This window comes from Nyctibius grandis, chromosome 4 (assembly GCF_013368605.1).
Source record: "Nyctibius grandis isolate bNycGra1 chromosome 4, bNycGra1.pri, whole genome shotgun sequence".
Taxonomy (NCBI): domain Eukaryota; kingdom Metazoa; phylum Chordata; class Aves; order Nyctibiiformes; family Nyctibiidae; genus Nyctibius; species Nyctibius grandis.
This window is the reverse complement of record NC_090661.1, coordinates 76455273-76481068: the sequence shown is the minus strand read 5'-3', so window position 1 is coordinate 76481068 and position 25796 is coordinate 76455273. Positions and strand designations below refer to the sequence as shown.

The following is a 25796-nucleotide window of genomic DNA, read 5'->3' as shown; positions in this document are numbered from 1 at the left end:
ACTTAACTTGAATGTGGTTATTTGCGGTGTAGGTAATTGTAATAGATCCTGATATATCTTGTACTAATGCCTGGTTTAGCCACAACCTCAGATCTTATTCTGAAGTTGAGATTATCTAAAGCTGTTTCTCATTTTGACATTGGAAATGTGTAGGATGCTCATATCACCATGTGCTTTAAGTTAGAGGAAACTGCACATGGTTCAGCTCTTGTTTTCTTTCTCTTTACTATGTGGTCAAAACCTGCTTGTCTGTTCTCACCAAATGTCTTGTCTGGGGTGGTTTTATGAAATTCTCAAGAGTACTCCTAAAAGTGATATTTGGTGGCGAATGTAGTGGGCTAAAGTGTTAACGAGTTTTGCAAGTGGGAAAGCTTTTGTAGAAACAAAGTTGTAATGTTTGTTCAAAGACATAAGCCAGTTATACTCAAATTGTTTGAGAACAGGAGGCCTTGTTGGCTTTTAAATGTTCCCTGCTTTATAACAATTTTTTTTTTTAAAGTTCATGACTTTTCTGTTTTTTTGTCAATAACTTTTACTGCTGGCTAAAAAAAGTCACTGTTCCCTACTTCTGTATCTACCACTACAGGGTTTTGAATTTGATCTCCTAGGTCTTGGCAATGTGACTCTGCAACCTATTTGCAACTGCTTCAGAAAGTTCCCGTAAGAACAAGTTGTGCAATAGATCCTGTTATTACCTTTCTTATCAAGTGACCATTTTTAAATATGAAAGGTTTCTGCAGAAATGGTCAGAGACATTTGTTTTACTAGAACTTTTCATTATCCAAAGTTAAACCCAGGTTCTCTTACTGGAGATAATTTGAGAAAACGCCAGCTGCCTCCAAATCTTGACGCATGCCCACTTGTCATTTCTAACTATCTTTAATTTGTATCTTGTCTGAGCACTGTATGGACACTGACTGCAGTTTCCTGTAAACTTTGCTTCTACTGAGTCTCATTGCAGGTTACAATAGCAGCAACTCTGAAATTAGGACAAGACTGTGGCCTCAGGAATATAGCTTCTGACACTAGCAGGTAAAAACTCAGAGATGAGCTTTAAAATGGGAAATTAAACGGGGAGTTGGTTTAAAGGTACAGTTTTGTCATGATTTTGACATGTTCAGTTAACAGCTGGCCTCAGAGGTTGATTCACAATGTGCAGAGGTTGAATTGGTGCCAATTAGCCCTTTGCATTGTTTAAGCTACAGCTCCCATCTAATCTAAAACCCCATTGTTTTAGGTTGCATGACATAAGTTTGAGATTTTTTGGTAATGATTTTAAAGTCCCATTGATGTAGGAAGTTATTGCAAGTGATATCCTGATTTAACAAAACCAGACAGCTCAAAAATGTATTACAGCAGTGGTAATTGCCTGATGCTTCTCATGTGATGTTTTCTAAGACCACTTGCTTGACAGGCCTTACTCCTACCGCTGTGTGTTAGTAGCTCAGTGAAGCGCAGCAGTGATGCAAGTATGTGTAGACCAAATAGATGAGCAAATGAGTATTTTTTTTTTGTATGTACAGCGTTAAAAGCAGGAGCTGTACCTGGGCTTTAGAAGTATTGGTTATGCAGCAGCATGACAAATGCAAGGTAGGATTGGCAAAGCTGGTGTTTTATTGCGTTTGCCTCAGGAGCAGTGCAGGGTTGCTATGGGGAAGAAGGGAGGCTAGTGGGGTGTCTCTCCTCTCAAAACCTGTAATGTTGTGACAGCTTCCTTGACCACATTTGCATTGCTGTGACTGCAGAGTTGTTCGAGGGTTTCTTTAATCTTGTCCTCTTCTATTTCTTGTCTAAGATCACCTGAATGGGAGATGAAATGGTGACTTTTAGTGACGTGCCATGGCATAGTAGCTCCTAACAATTGTTGTAAGATGTTTGGAGTACTTGCTGTTTAAAATGAGCTGCTTTAATTTAAATACATTTCTCTTAATAGATACCCTTTCAGCCATTGAAAGTATTGAACAGGTTAAGACTTTTTTTCTCCTGTTTGACTTCCAGGAATTGACTGAAGAAAAGTACTTTGTTGAAAATGTAATACAGGACAAGTTCCAGCATTTCTTTGCATATATGCTTTTTGTTAGCCTTTCATATTAGTAAGACTCAGCTCTTAGTGTTACAGTTAGTCTATAAAGTGCTAAGTATATACACCTCTGGAAAAAAGTCTTATGGATCACATTGTGTCAATACTCTCTAATAGCACTGAAGCATGCAAATGCGTATCCCTGTTTCAGTATCTGTGTGACTACAGGAAAAAAAATAGAGTATACTGCAAAATCCAGTTTGTCTGCCAATATAAGGTGGCTCCAGGATTTGACATGGCAGCTCCCCTTGGGGTGGATCCATGCCTGAGCACAATCATTATTTTCAATTTACATGTTTTATGTATTAAGACATGCAAAACTGGCACGAGATCTTTGGATTCCTGGTTTCAAGGCGGTTGTTTTCAGTTAGTGCCACGCATCCAGGATGAGTCTGATCTTGCTCGAAACATTAAGTCTTCCCTTAACCGTGGAGTGAGAGAAACTGAAATTGTATCCTTCGTACATTCTACTAAAAGTTGCTGTGCAAAGGCAGCATTACTAAAATTGGTGTTTCATCTCAGCTTCTGGTTTGCTTACAGCATAGGCAGGACAAATGTATGCCTGCCTGGGCAAGATGATACAGACTCTTTATTTCTTTGAATGCAAAAATGCTGTGGTATATACAGGACATGGGACTGCCAGACATTTGTGCATGGTGAATTGGGACAAAGACGCCTTTATTCCAAAGCTCTAATTTTGCTATTTCAGGACTTGATTATGCCGCTGGCTCACTGGAATAAAGCCTTTCTTTTTTATTCAACTGATGATTTAATCAGCTTTTCATAAAGAAGCTACTTGACTGGATTTTTTGGTGATCAATAAAGAATGAACCTCTTTAATATCTTTTACTGCTCACTGACTGCAACATTGCAAGCAGCACACTTCAGTAACAGAAAACACTTGTGTTTTTGTGACAAATATCCATCCTTTCATCACAGACAACTTCATTTTAAGTTACCTGAATTAAGAAGACTGCACAAAAGACCCATTGAATTATATTTCACCTCAGGACTTGTATTATCATCTTGTAGAAGTTTGTGTAAGCATTGAACAAGCTGTGATTCCTTAAAAGATTCTTCAAGGGTTTCTGAAAAATAAGTAAACAAATACCTGAGCCGTTACCTGCAAAGAAGCTAAAAAGTGAACATGCTTGCTTTTTAAAAATAAAATTCCTGACTGACTTCATTTTAATTTGGCTGTACAGGGATGTCTTGGGCATCTGTTTTCTGTACTGGAGAATTTCTGTATTTTCTATACATTGTTCCTTTAGTGGCCTTATTCTGTAAGGCAGAACCTGTATACTATAGATTGTATAAAATAACCTCATAATAGATTAAATTTTGCAATGATCAGTGCTAGAAATGTTGATTCACATTAGGTGCCCAATTGAATTTGACAGTCTTAATGGCAGACTAAGCAGTAAAATAGGCTCTTTACTGTCTTGCTTGTTGGTGTAGAAAATTCCAAATTTCAAGTTGACTATTTCTTTTCAATTTATCTTTTGATGTATGTGGATTTCTGTGGTGACTGTCTTTATTCTAATAAGTCGAGACCCATTTTCAAATGTGATCAGTCATACAGGAAAAATCTGGAAAAAAATCATACTCACTCTCTGAAGATTAGCTCAGTACAAGTAGTTAGAGCCTTTATAGTTTTCTCACTTGTTTCATTTGCAGCTTCTACAAGGCCCTTTTGTCTATGCTTCTGCCTTATTCTCTCCTGCATCCAAATGTCTGTCTTCTGAAGATTGTCCTCCATTTATAGTCTTCATTGACCATTCATGTCCATAATTTGTCCCCTAATTTTGTCTTCATTTAGACTTTCTCATCTTTTTCTCTAGTCTGTATCACCTTTACTTTCCTTCTGTTTCTTTGTGTGGATTTCTAGCGTCATACCATGCTACTCAACAGATTGTGCCTGTCCACACAACCTGATCACTTGACTCTACCCTAAACAAAAAATCTTCAGACAATTCCTGAAGCCTGTTGCTTTTGTTATCTTCTGGATGGCTTTATTTCATGCTGAAGAGCTAAATCTAGACAAGAAACATGCTTTTTCTTACAAGTTATGTAGAATTAACAGCAGGACAATGTTTCTTAATAATTTAGGATCTTGCACAGATAAATGCTTTTAGGAGAAAAATACCTAAATCGATTTCAGATGCTACTGCCAAGGCATTCAGAGCCTCGTTCTGCATGGCAGTGTGTTCGCTTGTTGTCATGGAAACCAGATGCTTCACTCCTTGTGCCTCCTGGATGGCTTTGACCACTTCCTGTTAAAGCAAAGGTACATATCACGATGGAAATCTGACTCATGAATAAAGTAGAATGATGAGAGAAATGAGATCACACTCTTCAGCCTCTGAATAGATGGAAATGATTTGCCTGCTGCAATGCAAACTGATGACATTTGAAGACTAGAGAAAACATTTCTTTTGGTACTGATCATACATGTCTGCTTAGGGTTGGTCTAATTTACTTGGAATATCAGTACTTTCAATTATGTACATCCATATCTATAAGGTAAAAACAGATATATTTTGTCTCAAGAGTTTTAGTTTGACCTTATTCTAATTTTTAACTTCAAGCCTTCAAACTAGCAAAGATCAGTTTATTGAAGCCTATGCAGATAGTATCTACTTTTTTAATCACTACTTCAAAGTAAAGCACGGTTGGGATGCCTGTGTATAATAGCATGATTTACAAGAAACGGAAACCTGTCCTAGCATGCCAGCAGATACAGATCATGCCAGATTCATCCATCACTAGGAAGATAAGCGGGCTCTCTGGAGCTCCTTGAGGACTCATGTTCTGGACAGGTCTGGGTTATCTTTGCCATTTTAATTTGAAATTTGAAGCTTTTCTGTTTCCATGAATATTGGTTTTACCTACTTACCATTTGTTAAGCCTTACTCAAACAGGATAAAAGTTGACAAGTGACAGTCAGTAACCATGTTGCTCGTTTCTGTGCAGCATCTCTGGCTATGGAGAGCACTGCTTTCCTGCTTACCTCCCCCTTATTGGTACTGAGGCAGAGTAGAGGGGGGTTTTAATGTGAACGTTCATGTTTTTAATGATAAAGCTGTATGTGCTGTTTTAACGCTTAACCCATAGCTATATTGGCAAGCTTTAAAAATATTTGAGAAGGATAAAGTAGAAACATATCAGACCAATAGCTCTCGTACTTGGGATCTGTTGTGACGCAAGATCGATGCTAGCAGCCGATTTGCTTCTCGACGAACGCCAGTGTGGTCGTTAGCATTGCACCACTGTACAAGTCTGTTGAGCAGCATGGGGTCTTGGCCCAAGATTTCAGCTGCATCAGCTGAAAAGAAAAGCATCATCAGGAGACATTCAAAATCGGACTTCTGAGTCTTTCTGTCACAGAAATATGAATGTAGAAGTAGCCAGGGCCACAGGATTGAGCTTGGTATCCTTTAAGAGCTGTAACTAAAGAATTGGTCTTTTAAGGGATCTTGGAAATCTTTATCTGAGGAATGTCAGTTGTGCTAGGGCAACTGTGGGAGGTAAAGAACAAAGTAAGCTGTTCTGATAGACCTGTCCTTTTTTGAGAGGCTACTGGAGCAGGGCTTAAAATGAGCAGCTTCATATCTTTGAAAGCAAATATTCTGTTGCTATATTGAAATCTCCATGAAGACTGTCCCTTTCCCATTTGGTTTCTTGCACTTGCTCTTTGAGCCCTGCACAGATGTAATCAACGGGCTCTTCAGAGTCTGTTCTTGCTGTTTCGGTGCTCTCAGTAATGGGGATAATTACTGTTGGTAGCATGTGGGAAGCCAAGTCGTAGTGCAGAATTACAGCATGTCTGTAACTGCGTGTCTTAAGAATGTGTGTTGAACTGTGTATTGGGCATCATCAAAACTTCCCGCAGAGTTTGGAGGAGCCTTTTAATTTTCCTTCCCTTGTGTTTCAGGAACCGTATCTTAAGACTTGCTAGAAGTATTAATCAGTGTGGTTGACATTTGGAAAAAACCTCACTAGATAACTTTTCCTAAGAAGTGGAGCTCTAATGATATGCTGTGGTTTAAGGGTGGTTGCTGCTAAGGGAGACTACTCCCAAAGCTCTTAGAAGTTCAGCAGCAAAAGGAACTTTACTCATGCTCTGTCAATATTGCATCAGTCTAACACATGGTTCCACACAAGTCTTACTGCAGTTTAATAATGCACCTTTAAAGTGCTGTGGATCAAAAGTGACTAACTGGTGGAAAGTGATTTCCTAAGCAAAGGAAAAATGCAGATACAAGGGTGCTGAGGACTGTGAGATACTTTATTTTAACCAAATATGTTAAGCAGGGGTTCATCCCTGAGAGCATCCTGGTAAATACTGCTTCAGTAATTTCAGTTAGTTGATTCTGTTCAGTGCTTAAGACTTTGAAATTCTACATCTTGGTCCAACTGGAATTTTCTTCTAAGTGAGGGGCACCAGGAGGAAGATAAGAAAGTAGTAATGTGCACAACTTAAGCTGCCTTTTTGTAGGAATTGAGTGCTCACCCATTTGGCTTTGAGCACAGAAGAGCTGTTTTGTAAACTGCCAAACCACTGTTTCCACATGTTCCAGTTGATCATGAGCTGAGGATATAAATGCACAGCACTTCCAACTGGGCACCAGATGTAGCAGTTGAAAGGCAACAAGTAGTCACAGGACAGATGCTCACTCTTTGTGTAGAATTCTATTTGAAAAAATATACTGTGGTTATAAGATTTAATTCAAATTTGAGTCTCATGTAGTTAATTAAGGTGGTCATCTTGAGTCCTGTCCCATGCCTGCCCCTCACCCTTCGATGCTGGAGGACCAGAGCACACGAGTGTGAAATGTGCATTGTGTGCTCTGAAGAAGAAAAGATGTGAAGGCCTTCATGGGAAGTGTACATTCCCTAAGAAGGTCTATAAAGGGTCTGAGAGCTTTTTCCAGTCTTTTAAAGTAGTTCCAGACCTGAAACAGGGTAACCAGGAAGATCCTTGCTCCTTTTGGAAGCAAATTCAGAAAGGGAAAAATCTGGGGAAAAGTGTGCATGGTTTTAAGATATTGAGAAGTTTGTCTCTTGGAGCTTTGCTGAAGCAAAGACTTGAGGAATAGCTGATGTTAACATTCGGAAGAGGAGTGATAGGTTTGGCTGATACGGGAATCACCCTGCTGCTGGTTCTTTACCTGTCCCTTTGTGTGTTGCATTTGTTTTGAGGTATTTTGTAAGGGGTCAAACAGAGTACGCACCAGAAGGTCGGTGTCGATAAACCACATAATTACTTCGGATATTTTGCAGAAACTGTAAGTCAACCTATACTCTTTCTGTTTTGGGGAGGGAGATGAGGAAGGATGGACACTTCCTCTTTTTGTTTGTCTAATACACTAAGAAACAATCCACAGGTCAAAATTCCACAAGGAATCTGGGACCTTCTAGCCTAGTTGAACATGTTTGTTTTGAGATAAGAGTTACTTGTCATTGCACAACCACCTGCATATCACCTCCTGTAACAGAAAGGCTTGTGTTTCTAGGTCAGATGTTACATGTTATTCTGAGGAGATCACGGTAATCCAGTTTAGCACAGAAAGCTGAAAGAGGTAAGAGGGTGGGAATGGAACCAGTTTAAGAGGTTTGTTCAAAGGAGGTGTCTTGACCCAGTCTGACAGGGACTTCCTGATATCTACCAGCAATAGAGCTCTTTGAGATAAAACCCAATTAGTTATTCTTAATGGGAACAGGAGGACCTTTTAACTTACAAAATGCCAAATTGGAATAAATTGTGTGTATGATTGAACTTTCAGTTGAGCTGAAAGTCCTTTGGCTGTTGAAGTGCACAAATTCTTCTGCTCCTCTGAAGCAAAACAGTGGAAAACCTAGGAGTTAATGTTAACTCTTTAGTGTAATGAAGCTGACAGATCTGACTGCAGTTTTCTACAGTTAAAAAGAAACCTGCCTTTTCTAGTCTGTAGGCCTCAGCATGCCCAGTGATTGTCAGAGTAATTAATTTATACTAGATAATGCAATTAACTAATTTAGCGTGGACTTCTTAGTAGATGTGTATTCGTAAGAGTTTCAGGCTGAGTTAATTAAGGGCAGTGTTAGCTCATGAGTAAACAGAATAGAAAGTAATTAAAGGTGGGAGAACTGTGTGCTCATAGGCAGAAATGGCTAAACACTGAATAATCTTCTACATCTTTTTTCTACTCTACACTTTGATATCTGTATTGTTTCAGATTCAGAAGTTGTATCATTTTGTGCCAAATTCTGACTTCATAATAGGTCTGATAAATAGCATTAAGTAAAAAAAAAAAAAAAAAAAAAAAAAATTAGTGTTTGGTAATTTAGATCTATGTTATTCTGATGTCTTAATTTTAAAAGCTAAATAATCTCCCTTCTCACAATTCAGCTATAACTTCAGAGAAATGCCCTTTTAGTGACTTCCTTCAAAGCCTGAGAGGAAGATGAGGCTGGGTTTCTGTATATCTTGCAATATGCACTTCCTACCATGGTGAAATATAAGTTAAAGCAGCTTTTTACTGGACTAGAATCAGTGCAAATTAATGAGTGCTAGATCTAAATTTTATATCATGCATATTCATTTGAAAAAGGGTGCAAGTAGCTGCCATATCAGACTGGTGTCTGCAGTGGTGTAAATGAGTGCAACATGGAATGTAGGAGGGGAGAGGAGAGGGTTTTCCCCTTCCATATAACTAATGAATTTGTATAGAGACTGGGTGACTGGTAGAAACTAATTTCTCCTGCCTCTTTCCACCCCAGCTCTTTTTGATCCTTTTATATTCTACAGTTCTTCTATTGATTTGCTTTCCTGTGATTTGGCACTGTAAATCCTTAGTTTGAGTCTTTTGCATCATGCTCATGCCTTGCTGATGTATCTATGGTAGAAAACACCTTCCTTTTAGGCCTTTGCTATTTCTCACGGACTATTGCAGATTCTTCCATTTGGTTTGTTTCTCATCTACCTCTGAGGCTGACTGGGTCAGTATGGAAGGCATGCAGTCTCTGACAATCATCTCTGTTGGAACCTCTCCAGATTCAGTGGAATGAGGTTAGCAGGACACTTAGCCTGTAGTCTCCTTGCACATGCGTTGTGTTGCAGGGGGAGAGGAGGGGGGGTGTAGAGCTGACATTGGTAAACATTAGCAATTCCCTACCTTGACCATCTGCTAACATGCGTAGTGTTCCAAGAAGTTTAAACTGCACAGGAGGCATCTCTGACCTTAGAAGTGCCTGAATCCGTTCTGCCACACCTTCCTCCAGCATTTGAACCTTGTTAACAACTAGAAAATGGAAAAAAAAAAAAAAGGCGTTGATGTGAAGCTCAGTAACTACACAAGCATCAGAAAATATAGATATGACATAACTGTTGTTCTGAATTTTATGCTCCATTATGCTCTTGGCAAAAGATCTAACTTGTTAGAGCACTCAGAAGTTGACGTCAGGACTACCTGAGCGTTTTGGCTTCTCTCTTGAGCTAAGGACTTACTAGGAATTGCTATTATGATGTTTTGGTTACTTTTGATCTCAGCCCTGCCTGGAATGAAGTACATAAGAGGATAAATACAGCACTGTTGTTTCTCTTCCTTTTTCTAGTTGTAATAGATTATCCATCCACTTGCCCGCTCACATGACAAGCCTTTCCTATGCTTGCTCATCTTAACGGCATGGCAGAAGTGATTTACATAGCCATATTTCTTGAGGATGAATTTTCTTTTTGTATTTCAGCTCACTGATCCCCTGTTGTTCATGTCTTTGTTTCTGTGCTTTCGCTGCCTAATTCTTGTGTCTTTGCTCCAGTCATTAGTGCAGTAATCCCTGGTAATAATGAGAAGCTTGTCTGGAAGAAGTCTTAAATGCTGTTTAACTGTGCTACCAAAAGCTGCTTCCTCCAGCAATTTTTCTCCTTTCTTCTGCATACCTTTTTTTTGAGGGGGGGGAAGAAACGACAGGAAAGTGAAATTAGGGTAACAACTGTTCTGCTCTTCCTCCTTCTACTGGGCAAATTGAGAAGCAGGCACTTAAGTAACTTGCTCTTAATGTTTTTTTTTCAGTGGCACAGACTGACTCCAGTCACTAGAGCATGATGACTTTTTTTCAATTGTGTTTTTTTTTATAAGCATCTGTTCTCTTCTAAGGTCACTACTTGAATTAGTTGAAGGCTTCCCCTATGCCCATTTGCAAGTGTTGGCCCATATTTAATTTTTATTTTATGATTTATTTGGATTTGCACTCAGTCTCCCCCCCCCCTCCCCCCCCGCCCCAGGTAGCAGACTGTATGTTGTTGAAAGTGATAGAGTTTGTATTTCTGGAAGCGATGTATTATTGTGAGGGAATGTCTTACAGCATCCATATTCGGATATTTTTTAAAAATTGGTGAGGAAAAACACAGTGTAGGAATAGCATTTTAAGTGCTATGCATTGCCTACACACCTGGAAAGATCTAAAATGGTTTGCGATAGACTTGAACAGAATAGATAACCAAAATAGACTGTATTGATACATTGATATTTTATAATTCAGAGTTGAGCCTTTTAAAGTACAACTGCAAAGAACATTAAGATCTATTGGTACTATGTGTGGCAGGCAGTAATACATGGGTGAAGTTGTAAGTTGCAACCACGTTTTTCTGGAGTTTTAGATCCTGTAATCTTTGCAAGATCAGCTATGTTCATTACTTTGTTAACGAGCTCCCAAGGAATGCCTGGGCTTGGCATTGCAAAAAGTGGGCCTTGGTATTTGTTGAGTAACGGTTTCTGTTGTGAGTTAGATTATCATCTCTGCTTGTTGTCAAGGGAAACTACACCAAAATGGTTGTCTTTCTAATGAGATTAATTGGTATCTTTGCTTATAATAATTAAATCCTATTGTGCATATTGTGGGAGTGAAGTCAATGAGAACTAAGCATGGGACACCCCTAGGCTAATAGAAAAAAATCCACCTTTTCATTCTGATAGAGATAGTTACATTTTGCCTACTAAATTACTCTCCTAATTTCAGCTAGATGGCTTTCCATGATTTTTCATGGTTCTATGATTATCTTCTAACAGCTCTGTGTTAGGTTGTAACTTGGCTGAAATACTGCATACTCCCATTAGCACTAAAAAGCAATTTGCACAGGCCTCTGCTGATGTGAGTGGTGGTGGAAAATCTATTCACAGAGAAATAAAATATACACAGAAGCAGTGAGAGGCTTATGGTGTGAAATGTGTTTACGAAAATACTAAAAAGACAGACATGGCTGACTATTATGATCCAGAATGTGATAATACCATAAGCCAAACTAAATAAATTGCTTGAGAGTATATGAAAAATAAGTTGAAAGAAATAGGTGAAGTTCTGAAGAGAGCTATCTTCAAGAAGACATGAGTGTATCAGGCCTTAAAAGGAAGTAGTGGAGGCGAAGTAGCAACTAGTATATTCTGGGGCTCTCACTTGTTCAAAGCAATGATTATGTAGACAACTGTTAAACTAAGCATGCTGGCTAGCTTACATAATGAAATTGGCAGATATCTTCAAGTTCTCTTATTTTCAGAAAATAACATTGATGTCATGCTCTTCTGTGGAGTACTGTATAGCAGTGTAAGGACTGTGTTGCAGGATGCAGTACTTTTAAGTCTCTGGCAAAACATTTTTGGCCCGAATTGCACTTTCACATGAAAGCAGTAAATTTGAGATGAGAAGCAGCACAATTTTCTAATGTGTATTAACAAAAGATCACAAGAGTAGAATCATAGAATAGTTTGGGTTGGAAGGGACCTTTAAAGGTCATTTAGTCCAACCACCCTGCAATGAGCAGGGACATCTTCAACTAGATCAGGTGGCTCAGAGCCTTGTCCAACCTAGCCTTGAATGTTTCCAGGGATGAGGCATCTACCACCTCTGAGCAACCTGTTCCAGTGTTTCACCACCCTCATAATAAAAAATTTCTTCCTTATATCTCGTCTAAATCTACCCTCTTAGTTTAAAACCGTTACCCCTTGTCCTATTGCAACAGGCCCCGCTAAAAAGTCTGTCCCCATCTTTCTGATAAGTCCCCTTTAAATATTGTAGTTTTTAAGTGCGTTACAAAGGCCAAATTTGCAATGGATATTTGCTTTATAGAAGAGGAGCAAATTTATTAAATCCCTGCTACCTGTGATATGATAGTTCCACCCCATACTCTGTATTTTAAACTATAAACCCTGTTCTGCATTTTTGTCTTGAGCTGCTGTATGCTGTTAATACAAAACCGCCTGGACGCGTTCCTGTGTGATATGGTCTAGGCAATCCTGCTCCGACAGGGGGATTGGACTAGATGATCTTTCGAGGTCCCTTCCAATCCCTAACATTCTGTGATTCTGTGTTTCAGCAGCTGGCAATGAGATCACACTTTCTTATATTTAGACCCTTTATGTAGATGAGAAGTCCTGATGAATTATTTGAATATATATGTCTTTGCAGGGGGGAAAAAAGGTCAACTGCCCCTCAAAATACAAGGGACTGGAATTGGTGACTTGGACAGAGCTGCACAGATCTCTGTTAAATGACCCATCTTTACAAAGAATCACAGTAAGTCAATTGTCTTCAAACTCTGTACCTGGTATAGCAAGGTTTCGAAGTGCACTGAGTGCAGCATGTTGAACAGACACATCCCCACTCTCTACATGTTTTTCCAAAAGATCCAGAAGCTGATGTATGACTCCCAGCTGTACCATTCGTACACAGTTGCCGTCTGAAGAAAGAGGCAAAACCAAGCAGTTGAGAGAGATAAGAAACACAATGGCAGAAATTAATCATGCAAATTGAGAATTCGTGGAATTTTTTGCTGTGACTGTTTTCATGTCTTGGTAAGAGTTAAACTGTAGCTTTTGCATTGTTTTTTACAACCTTCAACTCTAGAGATAAGTGGACATCGGCCACCTGTGAACTGATGATGAGACACCCTCTAGTAAAGTTTAGCTTGAGAGTGCTTTCTAGGGACAGTCACTGTCAAATTCAAACCCATGTGTTCTCCAGTCAATTTCTTCCTCAATCCTGCTTTATTTTCCACTATATATGTGGTTGGAATACTGGTGGCATTTTCCATTTCTCCACAGGATAGCTTTAATACTCCAATTTTGCTGTTCTACTGATTCAAGAGACTACTGTGAGACTAGGGATCTTATCCAGCAATGGTGAGTCTGATTACTAGTTTTGTACTGCTGTTACTCCTTGTAGTTGATCAAATAATTTGTCATTGACTAATCATGGAAAGAATCAGGCCTAGGTTTTTCTTCCTGTTTTGAGAAACTCACTTTCTGAAATGAGAAGTCTAATTGTGTAGTGCTCATATGAAGCTAGGAAAATATGAGTTGACCTAGAGATTTCTCATGTGTTTAATGCTGGTGAAAGAGCAGATTTGTACATTCTAAAGGACTACCATTTTGCCCAGTACGTGCTCTGCAATATTTTGTCAGTACATGCCTGTATGTCTCCCTCTCTCTTTGAGAACTTGCTCTGCGGAGGTGACAGCCCTTTTGTTATCAGAAACTCCTTAGCTTACCTTGATAGGAAATGAGAAAGTATTCTCCTAAAGAACAAAAGAAAACCCTCCATATTATGGTCTGCATCCTTCCTGAAGGAAGTGATTTGAAGATGCCATTTGGCAAACATTTTTCTGTATTTTATTTTATGCAGTTTATTATACCACAAGAGAAGCATGTTCCTGACACCAGTCAACATTTCCTTATTGCTGTGCTGTTACGTGTGAATAATATTTTTAAAACGTGGCAAAACAGTGTGAACACTATAGAGGAAGACCACAACTTCACCTGGGGTAAGCAATTGCCTGTGGAAATATATAGACTTCATACAAACACACAACCTTTAGGTGCTTCTCATGGTACTAACTGCATGCCTAAGATGTACAGGCTTCTAATTTTTGTGTGTATACCATTTAAAAATGGCTCTAATAATTTTAACACCTTTGCTGGTTTGAATATTATTTCCATCCCAAAGTAGCAGAAACTCCTCCATGTTGTCTTTTGAACCAATGCCTACTATTTCTTTACTCTCTTAGCATTTCAGTTAGTAGCGTATTTTTCCCCTGTATTACTACATATGTTAAATAAGAATTTGTCAAATGCTTATAAAATGTAAGTGGGTATTTTAATGAGAACTGCCAGTCTGAAATAACTTGAATTCTACTCATGCAAAAATCCTTTGATATCAAGTTATGCATGCATTCTCTAAAGCTGATGTTTTTGCTTGTGATTCTTCAAATGTTCTCTTGCCTGGTCCTAATCTTTGGAGAGCAGTGTATATGAGGAAAATTGTCCAGTCCTCTTTAGGAGTAGGTTCTCTAGGAACAGACCATCTCTTTTGGTTTGACAAAATTCTGCAGACAAGATACTTTGATCTTCATATAGACTGACCTTAATTGAACTTAATTTCTCTATTTTCCCCACCTTTCAAACCGAAGAATGGCAGAGCATTTTTTTCTCTTGTAGTAAAGTGCGGATAGGCAGAGCCCGTTAGTGATTGCCTTGCTTTGATTGTCACAGAGCTCCAAATTGGTTCTCTCTCCTATGTATTTTTGCTTGGATAGCAGCAGAACCTTCAATTTAATGGCTCATAGTTAAAGTCTGATAGGAACAGCCACTTTCATAGCTGCAAAAGCTGTCTGTCATCTTTTCACTGCCTCAGAAGTCATTTGATGCTGAAATCAGATTTCCATAGGGTTTTTTTTCTCTTAGATTAAAGGCTGTGCATACATCAGTGGCACATACTGAGGCCTGAAAGGGATTGTTCACTTTTTCCACACGAAAAATCTAATGGGGTTGTGGGGAAGAAGGAGGCAGAAGAGTGAGTGACAAAGCAAGCCATTCAATTGAATAAATTGAAGATAGCCAGTTTAAAGGCACAGAGGACATTTCTGTGGCCTTTGTAAAACTGTGATGCACAATGGCTGATTCAGAGCAAGGTGTAAGACAAGGAAGAAAGGGAGTCTAGAAAGGATATGGGGGGAGGTGGAGATGTGTGTATGATAGCTTGCTTTTAAAAAAAACCCATAAGACTGACCAGCTAAGCATTCAGACAGATGTGAGGGAATCTTTTATGATAATTAAGCACGTATTAATGCAGAAAGTTGAGCAATGTTGAAAAAGATCCTTTTTGTTAATTGAGTTTGAACCCAGTACAGTAGCTATCAGTGAGAAAGGACAGAAAATGTGGTGGGGTATCTTCTGCTGACTGATTCAGCACAGCATGCCTTCCAAGAGTCTGTTTATAAAAGTTTGAGTTTCTCTCTGCATAGTATTAAGGCTCATTGCTGTCTCTAATAGGAAAATGTGAAAGATGAAATGGCTTGAAATTTCTTTTTTCCCCTGATGTGTCTGAGTAACCTGCCTTCCTGAAAGTGTCTTAAAACCTGAAACATCAATAACTGTATGTTTTTATATTTCTAACAAATGTATTTGCTATGAAACATTTCCAGAGTCTCCCCTCTAATAATGTGTGATTCAGGAAAAAAAAAGTGCAAAAGCTTGCATACCTGACCGCCCCATTTTTCACAATTTTCCCAAGCTACTTCAATATCATTAGCATCTGTAACTTAAAAGATATGCAAGTAGAATGTTACTGCTTCAGAGCCAGGGAGCAATGCAATATAATAGTGTTGCTTTTCTCTCCACTCACACACTCACAAACAGTGGCTTTCTGTCTTTGAAGGGTAAGAGAATGACCAACCTTACAATTACTTTTTTTTGTAAAATTAGCAATAGCAGTTGCTCCTGTCTCTGTAGCTGCATGTGTTTGGATGTGATGCAAGTACCAACATTCTGGGAGATGATGCCACATCCCTTAGCAAAAAAATTCTGCATGTATCTGTGGCATGATAAATAGAATATCTCATGTCTGTTTATAATTAGCTCTAGAGTGAACTGTTCTGTCTGTCCATGGGGAGGTTCAAATCAGTGATGACTTAAAGATTGTCATCATAGTTAATAATTTAAGACCTTTGAATTCTTGGTTGCTTTGGGGGTGGTGTCCAGTTTTTTATGTTTTATTCTTTAATCTGTATTGCCCAAAATACAATATAGCAGGGCCACCTAAGCTAAGTTGCTGTTAGGCCTTTATCGTTTTTGTGTTGTTCACAAAATCAACTTAAAGACTTAGTGAAATATCTAGGTCAGCAATGTGTGTAGTCTGTTCCTAATAGATGCAGAACTTATATTACAAGAAAGTTCTTACATTTCATTTGTTGATCCAAATGCTTGAAGTATGTACACAGATTTGGAATAGTCAATGAGGAAACATGAGTAGTTCAATGCCATGTTAACTTAATCTGATGATTAGCTTTACATTTAAAACTGGCTCTTAGGCCAGCTTTGAAAGTAAAGGTATAGAAGCTGGATGTGAACTGACAACCACAGGTACAGCTACTATGGCCTGAAGTTCTTCTGCTTGCATTTGTTCTGTGCAGGAGCAGTCACAGTGGTATTAGATAACTCAAGGCAACATATGTATACACTTGAACGGAAGCATGGCAATGTGAGCACTAGGCTTCTATAAAAAGTGAAGGTGTGGTGTCTGAGAAGAATTCCCCTAAGGATTATGAAACAGGTTGCAGATGTGTCCCTGCTAAGGAAATGAAAGCAACAGAGCAGATGGCAACTCCACTGCTAAGGGGACTTTTTGATGTTGTTTCTTTATGTATCTGGACTGTCAGTATTCCCTTTTTTACCTCCAAGAAGCAGAGAGACAATGAGATCAGATGCAGCCTTCACAATGCATGTATCTTCAGCTTGTGAACTACCCTGGAGCCTCAGCAGGATCTCGGACAGCACGTCTTGCACGCCTGCCTCCACCAACTGCACTTTCAGAGCATCTGTAGAGATCACAGTAAAAGCACACTAAAAGCTTCTTGAGTCCATGTTGAAGTGGTTCAAACTAGGAAGCTAAATTCTTGATCTTTAGCCAGTCCTTTTTCAGGTGCAGTCACTTTTTTGGTTTTGTTTGAAACAGACATTCTGGTGCTAGGATGACACAAAGGCAGAACGAGCAATGCTTCTGCATTGATCTTTGACATCTATTGTATTGCCAGTCATGAGTTTTCATTTCTTTAAAATCTGTATCAGCTATCTAGACACTCTTAGTGGATTCTTGTCCAGTGCTTGTTACACCACTGCTTAGAGTAGACGTCTATGATATTTGGTTGTCATTTTTTAATAAAAAACAATCTGTCTAGTCTGCTTTCCTGTTTCAAACTCATATTCTCCATGGTGTGTATCTGCTATCTTATGGATCCACCAAAATAGAGTGGAATGCTGCTTTCCCTCCCTCCTTTTTTTGTTGCCTCACCTATTAAGCTTCAAAGTCTTGCTCAGGCCAGGATTTCATATGTTCTTATGGCTTATTTCCACTGAAGAGATTGCTGGTTCCATTAATAGGATCCCAAGGCAAACTCAGAACCCAGAGCTTAAGCTAAGTACCAGTACCCTGTCTCCTTTCATTCCCTCAAGCTGAAAGGGGCCTTACCATTTTCTGCAAGTGCTTGCAGGGCCTCAAAGACAATTTCTAACCTCTCATGGTTCTCTGCTCTTCTCAGTTGTTTCACCAGCTGTTCAGCAACCTTTGTCTTGCTTAGAGCTTCCTTGGCTGTATCTGTGTATATGATAAAATCAGGATTTTGAATGTTTCTTTGATTAAATGGTAAAAGCATATCTCCCTATAATCTGAAGTGATTAGACACTACTTTGTTTTTGAATGCTTTTTCTGTTTTTATAGACATTTCTGTTCATTTGGACAGCACTGAGACAGCAAAACTTTACTCCATCCCTTCTCCCCCCTACTTCTTTCTTTAACACTATTTTTGTGTGATTCTTGTAGCTATGACCTTATAATACCTGCCAAATTAATCCTGGCTTAATACCACTGACTCTTATAAATCCATCTGTAGTGTGATTATTTAATTTATCAAATTGGCACATGCCAGTTTGCTGTAGTAGTATATTTTCTGCCTTGATTAGGTGGTTCTAGTCTAGCTGAGATCCTAAACATCTACAAGATGTACGTTAACAAAGATCAAATTTTCTTAAAGCTTGCTGCTGTCTGACATAGAATGGAATATAGTATTAAGTAATATAAGAGATCTATAAAGGGTAGACCTCACTAGAGGATGATGTGACAGTGTGATAGCATACCCCCTTGCCTGCCTCTCTGCCTAAATGCAGGAAGCAGTAGATCAAATTGTAGAGTCAGACCATATACAAAGTGTGGTAATATTTTTCTGCTTAGTCTTTTTCTTCTGTCACTACTTATAACTTTTGTAAAGTAGGGCCTTTGGCTTGAAAATTGTGTAAATGGATCAGTTGCTGGTACTTCCAGGAAAGAGTAGTTACTTCTCCACAGATACTGTGGCCAGTCCTGATTAGATATCAGTAGTGTTTAAAAACAAAACCCCAAACAAACAAAAAAACCCAAAACCAAAAATCCCACCCTCCCCAAATAACCCAACAAAAACAAACCCCCCCGAAACCAAACAAAAACACACACGCGCACACACACACACACACCCCCCGCCAAACCTGTGGATGTTGTGCATGTACATGGAAAGGCAGTGACAGTGTGAAGATGATATTTTCCTCCAAGATACAAAAACATTCACTTACCAAGGTCTGCAAGATTGCATAAGGCCAACAGATCAACATGGATAAGTGGTTCGCTCTCTGCATAATCGGTTAGTATTCGGACTAGTGATGTGATTACTCCTACCTTCACCAGCTCTTCCTGAAGATCCCCTGGTAATAGTAAGCATAGAAGTTAAAGGTGATTAAATAGGGACCAATTAAATCAGTAAAAAAGGTTCAGCTGAGATGCTGTGCAGCCAGATAATCTGGTTCTTTCTCACAATGTTAGAATTTGTACGGCTTTTGTGCTGTGGGTTCAAGCTAATGTGTGTGTCTGGGAAGTGCAGGTTCAGGACAGTTTTGCTAAACCTCGTGGTTCTGCTTTGACTTGAGGAATTAAGCCACTGTAAAAATATATAAGGGCAATTGTGTGAGCATCTCTACTACTAGCACAGCTCCTAAAGCAAGTTCTGATGGACTGTATCTCATGCTATGTATCCGACAATTGAGTGAGGAACAGATAGTTGGCTTATTTATCTCATAAAATGGGAATCTCAGCCTTATTATCCTGTGGCTTTTGTTCTGAAGGGCAGGGAGGTGAAAGGGACAGGAAACTCAAAATAAAGCATAGTCTAGTGGCGATTGTTTTCAGTGATCAGCAGTGTTCTGAATCATATAGCAAATGTCCATGTGCCTGCTTTTTGCATGTTAGAATAATGATTCTTTTTTGTTTCTTAAAAAAAAAAAAAATTATTTGTAAAACAAGACACTTTACCAGTACCTAGGCTATTATGAGATATCACTGAGAGACTGCTTTAAAGTTGATCTAGGGGAATCATCCTCTTCCAGTTTTTTGAATGTTGGTTGCTCAGCACGTAGGGAGTCTTGGAGTGCTTGAATTCAAGGTATCTTTGGAATTTTTATAGGCCTCTAAGGTTCTCAAGCAGGCGTAAATTCATGTGACTTAAGGGAGGTCAACAAAGTACAGTAAGTAAAAATTAATTTGGTCCTGGAGACTAGTTGTCTCCATCCACATGCAGAATTGCTGAGGAAAACACTGATAACTTTTCTTTTTGTGGTTTGTCTTGTAATGAATGAAAGCTTAATATCTAAAATGATTTTGAGAATGCCAAGAACTATGAAATACAAAGTTGGACAGTGATGGTTTCTTAACAGTACAATGATAGTGCTTTTGCAGTTGTGTCTTGCTGAGAGCTAGACTGCAACTTGGATGGCGGCATGTATGACAGACACCAGAAAGTGTCTGGATACTATTGTAGCATATACAATTGTAATTCAATCAGGGAATCACTGAAGTTAATTTTTCTATGATGTATTTATTGCTGTGTTAGTAATAGAAATTCTTAAAGCATATATCTTATAGTCACAGTCATATTATCAAATCTATGCTGAGCCTGTGTTCTGACAGAAGTGAAGCAGATTTGCAATATGGCCATATGCTGTAGTAATGCTGGTTTACAGTAGTTGCATGAGCCTTGCATGTAATGATATGGGGAAGTTTTTTTTTTAAACTATTACGTGGCATTTCTTTGCAAATGCATCTAATTTGCAGAGTGCTAGTAGAATCTATACCAGGTACTTATCATGGTTGGATTTCATAGGAACAGTGCAGGAAGGCAAACCCATAGCTGTCTAGATAAAGCTACACAGGTCCACACTGGAAAGATAAGAGAAGGTAGGTTGAAGGCACAGGGAAATGGATAGAAGATACTAGGTGCAAAGTTCCATATTACCTCCAATATGCAATAAATATTTTTGGTCAGTCTGGGAATTAAAGGTAAAAGAAAAATCTTAAACTGTTGGGGCAAGTAAATGAACAGGGTTTAATTTGTGAGACCAGCAGGCAAGCTAGTGTACTGGCTTTATGGAAAAATCTGGAGCACAAAGATCTTCTATATGCAAGGAATGGTCCTCAGAGAAGACTATTCCTTGCATAGATAAATATCTCAGTATTTTTTAGAGTATGTTTTTTCTTACACACTTTTTAAACAAGTGCTTTGCTTTGTAGGTGCTGTTATTACTTTGGAAGAAGATAAAGCCATTCAGGATTTGGGCCCAAGGCAGTTCTGCAAAATTAAGATATGTGTGAGGCTCTGCTACTCTTGTAGTCGCAGAGCAGTTCTGACAAAGATGTGTCACGTTGAAGTCAAAAATATAGGGAGAAACCAAAGTTTAGGAGGTGTCTGGGGTGCATTCAGCTTGGTGTCTGTGAGCTGTGTGAGTTGTATATCAAACTGGAGGCTGAAATGCATTGTGTGCTCAGGTCTCAAAAAAAAAATTGAGTTACAGGTTACAATGCCTTATAAGATAATGCCTTACAGCTAAGGAAAATAGAATTCTCTCAAGCCAATACTTACGATTATCATAACAGATACGGCCAATGGCCCTCCCAGCATGAAGCAACATTTCTTGGTCTGTGCTCTCCAGCAAAGGTATCAAAGTTAGAACCAAATCTGCTTCAATACATGGTTTCTTCATTTCCTCTGTGTAGGTAAAGGAGAAGGACTTGTGTTTTTTTGCCGTGTTGAAATAGAACAATTGCAATGGCAAGACCAATAGCTGGTAGCTGTGAAACAAAACTCAAGAGTGGAAACATACAGCTAATGTGCTGTAATATGCCTTGTAGTAACACTTTAGTACAACATACCGTTCTTGGCTATCTCTGAAAGCACCTGGGCTGCTTTCACTGCACATCGTGGATTGCCCTTCAGGATTTTTGCCAAAGTTAGGAAGATCCCACTCTCTCTGAGTATGCTGAAGGATCTCTGGTCTGTAATGATAAGAGTGTTAATAGTACCTGCAGTAGGTTTGCAACTGCTTTATTTAAATGTTGCTTTGTTTCCTAGAGTTCTAAGTGGATATCTGTGGCATCCAAGGTTTTGATTTAACAAGGGTGCTTAAAGGCTGTCTCTGTCTAAATATATGGGAACAGTCATCTACCTGAATTGCAGCAAGTGTAGTTCCAGCTGATTATTCTGATTCATGCTGAATTGAAGCATAGGTGGCAAAGCAAAGAGGAAAGCAGTTTAATCTTCTCTGACTATAGAAGGATGCTTGCATAAGGCATGAGAATTCAGGGATTAAGATTCTATTCCTGAAGTATGGCCCAGCAATTAATTTTGTAGGTAGGCACAACATCTTTCATTAGATTAGCAATTAGAACAGTTAATTCCCTTAGCCTTTTTTTGTCAAAAAATATGGCTAATTATCCTTAAGGTAGTAAATCACCATCTGCCAGGAGATTCAAATAAATGCAGGTTCACATCATTTCAGGAGAATGTGCAGAGATCTTAAAGACTTTATTATAAGGAGATTAGGAACTACTTTTTAAATTCCTGACTTGATAGGGTCACCCCAATTTAATCCTAGGAGTTTGTAGTGCATAGCATATTGAATTTGGAATTTCTCTGCAGCTTCAGGTGTTTTAGTGACCTGTAGCTTTATCTGGTCACAGGTAGATTTGCAAGTATACAAAGAGAAAGGAAAACAACAAACCAGGCTGAGGGTAGCTATAGTTCCAGCAGCAATCACTTCTTGTAATTCAGATTATCACAATAGACAAAAACCTCTGGTGAATGTTTTCAGATTGGGCAAATGGTTAAATAGTGGTCTGGAGTGATACTTAGCTATCTTCAGTAAGAGCCAGGAGAATCCCATTCAGACTTTCAAGGATCTGATCTTCAGCTTCTGTGTCATCTTCATAGAGCCCAAGGTACTCCAGGTGCTGACTCAGGGTTTCTAAACAGAATGGGATGGAAAACTGTCGTGAGCCAGTATGGAAAATATTTTGAGTGCTTTCTGGTATTTCTTTTCAGTGACAATGGCTGACCATAAGATCATGTCCTGAAGGGTCCAGATCTAAATGTGCTCATTAAATAACTCATTTAATCCAAGAGTATGAGGGCAAAGGCTTGGTCCACTTCTCAGACAGCACATAGCTCTTGTGCAGACATAAATAGGCAGAGAGAAATTCTATCTGGAAAAAGAAATTAATATATAATAACTATGGCAGAGTTTGAGGTAGGGAGGAGAGAGGAATAATTAGATAATCCAAATCAAGTCTGTCATAAAGATGGCAGATGACTATCAGAAAGACAGTACTTGCAGTTCAACTAGCTGTATATCTACTCTGATAGTGGCCAGTAGCAGGCACTGAAAGAATGCAAGAATGAAACAGATACTGTAACATACTTTTCCCTCAGTTTCTGGCAACTTAGCCTTTAGAAACATACCTAGTATTTACATCAATGTATTTAATATGTTTTGATGGACTTTTATTCCATGAATTTGTTTAATTACCTATTTAAGATAATTCATACTTTTTATCTCCACAGCACACTGTGCCATTAAGTTCCACAGTTTTGCTGGTGTAAGAGGAAGATGCTTCCCTTTGGTTTAAAATGTCTACCAAAAAGCTCAAAGCTAATGGCCTTTGAGTTTCTGTAGTAAGAGAAACAAGTGATCCTTCACTATTTGCCTTTCCCATGCTTGTCATGATTAGATGGATTTTTATTATATCTCTCCTTTGCAATTCTTCTGCCAATTCATTTAATATTTCCTTTACAGAAGCTTTGATAACTTGCATCAATCTTTTTCCGGTTCACTTTTATTCTTTTTTTAGGTGAGGAGCTAGAATTCAAAAGTGTTTTCAAGATACAGGTGGACTGGGATTAAGACAGATATTGTAATGTTTTGTTTTCTACTCTTTTAATCCTTCGTCTATTTGAGATTGTGTTTTGTGCAGCTATTCCAAATTACCCAGTCTTTTCTGGGCAGAAGGAGTTAATTTAGACCCCACCATTATTCATAATGAGGCCATCTTTTCCTCATGTATGTTTTTCTGCATTTACAGACACTGAATTTGATGTGCCTCTTTATCCCAAGTCGTACAGGATAAGATTTTTCTGCAACTCTCTACAGTCTGTTTTAACTTTGAGTGCTTCAAATAATCCAAAAACTCCTTACCATTCTGCTATTTCTATATAATTTATGAATATATTGAATACCACAGGTTGCAGCAAGGTAACCTCTAATGATTATGGCTCTCTATTGTGAAAGCAGTCTTTATTCTGCCCTTCAGACTTCATCAGATAACCTTCTCTCATATCCCAAGATAGCTTAGATGATAAATGTTATTGAAGGGTTTGTAGAAATCGAAATGCATTGTTAACAATATCTCCTTTATTCACCTTCTTGCAAGCTCCTTAAAAATGTTTAAAGGAGAGAGAGAGGTTGAGCATTACTTGCATCCACAGAAGTCTTAGACTCTCTCCTTTTCTATCATATCTATGTTTAGTAATTCTGTGCTTTACTATAATCCTACAGTTTACTCATGCAGAGATCAGATTTCTGTACTTCAATTTCCTGCATTCCTTGCAACTGTTTTTCTAAACTCATGCCACTCTTACTGCTTTCCACCCTATTAATCTTATAGTTGATTTAAATGGCATTCTGCATGTCACAGTTAATGATTTGACAATTTGGTTTTTTTAATCCCTTATAAACTCTGGGGAATAACATCCAGTCCTGACAGTTGGTTACCATTTCTTTTATTGATTTGTTCTAAATCGGTCATCTGCCCTCCTTCGTTCTGCTTCCTGAAAACAGAAGGACCTAAAGTGGTTGCAATGAATGTAAGAAATAACGCTGGGAAACTGATGGGTGAAGTAGTTAACTTATAGTAGAATATAATGTAAGGTGTTATAAGAACTGTAGTAAAATATCATTTCTACTTCACAAACTATTTCATTGAAAAAGATGAGTCATGAGTCTTGGCCTAGAAATTCTTCAGCTGAGGATTAATACTTCATCATTTATTTTTGTTGTTTGATGGATTCACTGTTTTCTCTTTCCTTAATGTGTCCATTAGTTAATGTGAGATTTTTTTTTTTTAAATTGGAATGCATGAATTCAGTGCATACAGGAATTTCCTTCAGAGGAACCAGAAGTGTCTTGAGTTGTTTTGAAGAGAGGATGAATTAAAGGGAGGGGAAGTAGAACATAATTAAAGGCTGTTATTGTCCTTTGAGAAGAAAAATTCTTCGGCTTAAAGAATTAAAAGCAGTTATTTAAGAACAACTACTTTGGTTTTGTGCTTTAAACAAGATGCCATCTTTAGAAAAATGGCTGGATTCATCAGGTTAAAAATCTATATGGGGAAACTTCAATATTTTTTGAGTAAGAAACTGAGGCTGTATGTATTGATGTCTCTTGGAAAGGCTTTGTAGTTGAAAGTACTTATGTGTTTGGCCTTTTCAAAATCATGTGCTAAGGGCAACACAGGCATAAAATTGATAGGAGATCAATGTCTTTAAGAAAAATAGATGACTGAATTTGTTGCCTTTTTTATTAATGAAAACAGACTGAAAACTACTGCAATAGATATATCTACAACAAGGAGGATTTCCTTTGACCTGTTTTAAAAAAGTAACATTAATCACTGGTTTCCATTTCTGTCCAGTTCTCCTGCCACATTTTGCTGAATAAATGATTTTATATGAATGAAGTACATGTAGAATGCAATTTTCTTACCAAAAAAAAAAAAAAAATCACCTGAGCAACCTGACAGTTGAATTGGCTTTGATCTTAAACTAGATCTAGTGGGAGTGGGTAGAAGGCTCCAACTGCTGATAGAGCAACTTGAAATAAATTAGGAGCCTGTGAGAATGAATTATCTACTGAAGTCTGACTTCATCCTTATCAAGACTCAAAATGTGTTGGCTCGAGGTAATGCATTTAACTTCTAGTACTTTATCCTCTAATTATAATGATATTTGCAACTACATTTCTAATACGATTAGGATATATAGAAAGATGAAAAGGTGACTGGATCTCTTCAGTTGGAGGAGCTCCTTTTACAAATAGCAGGGAACAGGCTACATTACTGGTCACTCATTAGGTTGGTATAGTAGTAATTAGAAATCTAGGTGCTTTATTATTTCTCCAGGGAATAGAGCAGTAGAATAACACTATATGCATGATGACAAAGTCCTTGTAAAATATCCCTCTGGTTACAGTCTGTAGTGTTGTGAAATTAGTCCTATAAGCAGCAGAATTGACCAAGTAGCTGACTAAAGAGCTATTTTTATAAAAGTCTTGCAGAAGGC

At 38.3% G+C, this 25796-nt stretch overlaps 1 protein-coding gene across 1 annotated transcript; it reads right to left on the bottom strand.

Moving 5' to 3' along the window:
* Positions 1-1666: 1666 nt before the first annotated feature.
* LOC137662657 (rap1 GTPase-GDP dissociation stimulator 1-like) lies at positions 1667-21168 on the bottom strand. Its single transcript, XM_068399277.1, has 10 exons — positions 21048-21168; positions 18712-18840; positions 17579-17704; positions 16785-16928; positions 12660-12794; positions 9238-9363; positions 5266-5405; positions 4227-4353; positions 3040-3168; positions 1667-1800 (listed from the first exon to the last, which is right to left on the bottom strand). The coding sequence occupies exons 1-10, from the start codon at positions 21166-21168 to the stop codon at positions 1667-1669; spliced, it is 1311 nt and encodes a 436-aa protein (XP_068255378.1).
* Between the last annotated feature and the right edge of the window lie 4628 nt (positions 21169-25796).